Source organism: Muscardinus avellanarius (assembly GCF_963383645.1).
Source record: "Muscardinus avellanarius genome assembly, chromosome: 14".
In the NCBI taxonomy this organism is placed as follows: Eukaryota; Metazoa; Chordata; class Mammalia; order Rodentia; family Gliridae; genus Muscardinus; species Muscardinus avellanarius.
The window spans coordinates 45,174,081-45,176,699 of NC_137800.1; the positions used below are offsets into that span (position 1 = coordinate 45,174,081).

Below are 2,619 nucleotides of genomic sequence, written 5' to 3' on the forward strand. Positions count from 1 at the left end.
AAAATTTCTCAGAATGCCATGTATTTTTTTTTTTTTTGCCATACTGGAAGTGGCACCCAGGGGCATTCTACCTCTGAGATACACCCCCAGCTTGATTTTTTATTCTTTATTTTTTGAAACAGTGTCTCACTGAGTTGTAAAGGACCTCACTAAGTAGCTGAGGCTATCCCGGAACTGTGATCCTCTTGTCTCTGCCTCCCAAATGCTGGAATTACATGTGTGCACCACCACACCTGGCAGAATGCCATGTAATATTTTCTCCAAATGTATTTCAAAATAGAACAGTACTCAAGGAATATTATTTCCTCAGAACAGAAATTATGGTAAACAAAATTTCATAAAATTTTTATGACCAAAATGTCTTCCTTCCTTCAATTCTGCATCTACCTCTCACTTTACCTCTCCCCCTACCACAGATAATTTTTCAAGGAGTAGACTATATTCAGATATTTATTTCCTTAGTTTACATTTATTCCTCAATCTATTTTGTCTACCCTTTTTCTGTAAGTGAAATGAACATTGCTAAAGTCAACAGTGCCCAACACATAACTAAGTAATCTTTATGTGATCTCTCTGTTGCTCTGACATGCTTAGACAACCCATCCTTCTTGAAATATTATTTTTCCTTGACCTATATGCCAGTGTACATGCCTAGTTCCCTTTATCACTTTATGATTTTTTCATAACCTGTTTTGGGAGTTTACTCTCTTTTACCTAGACATTAACCACTGGCATTCTTAGAAGTTGGTACTAATTCTGCTTCTACTCTCTGTTCTCTTTCAAAGGAGTTCACCACTTCTATAATGGCTTTAATTATGCCAATGACTTACCTACCCACAACCTTTTAGATCTCAAAACTTTTTCTCTAGACTGCAATTAAAAATGACCAAACATTTCCTCAGATTCTCAGTGTATATGTTTCAAATACACCTCAAGACACTCATGTCCAAATAATTACACTCTTGATCACTCTCATCAAAAATCACCATGTTCTAGTGAATGAAATGCCCCCCTGTCATAATGAAATTACCATTCATCCAGATGCACAAGTCAAAACCTCAGTAAGATTTTTAACACTTAACTTTTATCAAATCTCCATAGCCATTTCATCCCCCCAAACAGCCAATGATTACTGTATCAAGATATCTGTATACAAGATTCAAGATATAGATATGTTTTTCCTTCTGTTCTGTAAACACCCAATCCAAACTACCAGTATCTCTCTCCTGGATTACTGTAAAAGCTTTTTCAACTACAACATTGCCTGGGTAATATGAAAATTGTATTGGATGGAACATTCTTAGTCCTCAAGTCTGTGAAGGAAGCATAATGAAGTATTACATTAGTTTCCAAATTGCCTGCAGAAAGTATGGTAATTACTCAAACACACAACAGGAACATCTGTGAACATTACATATTATTACTAATAATCACCAACTCTTGTTTCGTTAGATAAGTAGCTTGAATACTGGTAGAGGAAAAGGTAAATGGCAAGCACCATTAGCATCTTTCTACATCTTCTGCCTTATATCTGACCTTTCAAAACCAGAGTATCCTATCTGTGTTTTCTCATTCAGTCTTTTCCAGATTATTCTGGGATCATCTGAAAGCCTGGGAAGGTCCTGATGTGCTTCTCCAACACGGGTGAGAAAGTCTGTGGTATGAAGATGTTCATCTATTTTCTCATGGAGTAGAAGGGACTCCAGTAAAGTCTTCTTTTGCTTCAGGAAGGCAAACTGAGCCAGCTCTCCTCTTTTCCTATTACAGCTGGGACAGTGAGAAAAAACGTGTTGTTTAGCTGCTGCCACTTGTTTTAGTGTTGCTCTGACGTTTTCAAAATAGATTCTGTTCAAAATGTCATCAGGGACAGTACAATTTAAGGCATCAATCTGTGAAGCTTCTGCATCCTGTCTAAACTGCAGCTTTTTATGCCTGGTGCCTTTTCTCTTAGAGTCCACTCTGTGATGAATCAAGTTTACCTTTGTGGTGCAAAAAGCCTGCAGAGCTCTCAGTTCTTCTTCAGATACCTGAGTGGTTTCTGTTTGAAGTTTAGTCTCCTCTTGATGTCCTCCAGGGTTGGTTTCTTTGCCTCTGAGGTTGCTGATCCATTTCTCAGTACATTTCTCTTCATCATTTTTGACGTGGGAAAGCTCAAACTGCTTGTTTCGTTCTTCAGAGCGTGGAGTCGGCTTTCCACTCTCTAGTCCACTCCCAGTACCTGACCCAGACTGCCATTCTCCAGAGAAGTTGAGTGAGTCCGAGCTCTGTACCTCCTCAGTGAAGGACCCGGCAGTCTCATCAGAAAGGTTTGCCATAGCACTTATGTCCGCTCAGGGCAACTCTTCAGCCTCTGATTTGGTCTTTACATTGCTTCAGACTACGCTCTTCATCTGCCTGCGCCGAGTGCAAGAGCCACTAAAGGCCTACGCAACCGTGAGCCTCCGCGCCCGCAGCTCGGCGGGGCCCTCTTCCGGGTGACGCCTTCCCCGCTGCCTTGGCAACGCGCGCGGAGCCTGCGCAGTGAGCGGCCGCGGCGCCCGCCTTTCCCTCCGCTCTCGCGCGCTTGGGCCGGGACGCAGTTCTCCTGGGCTGGTCTAAGCATGGGATTTGCGCGTTCTC

General features: G+C 41.7%; 1 protein-coding gene across 1 annotated transcript; it reads right to left on the reverse strand.

Moving 5' to 3' along the window:
* Positions 1 to 1,511: 1,511 nt before the first annotated feature.
* On the reverse strand, positions 1,512 to 2,315 carry LOC308273142 (uncharacterized protein C8orf48; the record flags this gene model as incomplete). Its single annotated transcript, XM_080710243.1, has 1 exon — positions 1,512 to 2,315. The coding sequence occupies one exon, from the start codon at positions 2,313 to 2,315 to the stop codon at positions 1,512 to 1,514; it is 804 nt and encodes a 267-aa protein (XP_080566369.1).
* Between the last annotated feature and the right edge of the window lie 304 nt (positions 2,316 to 2,619).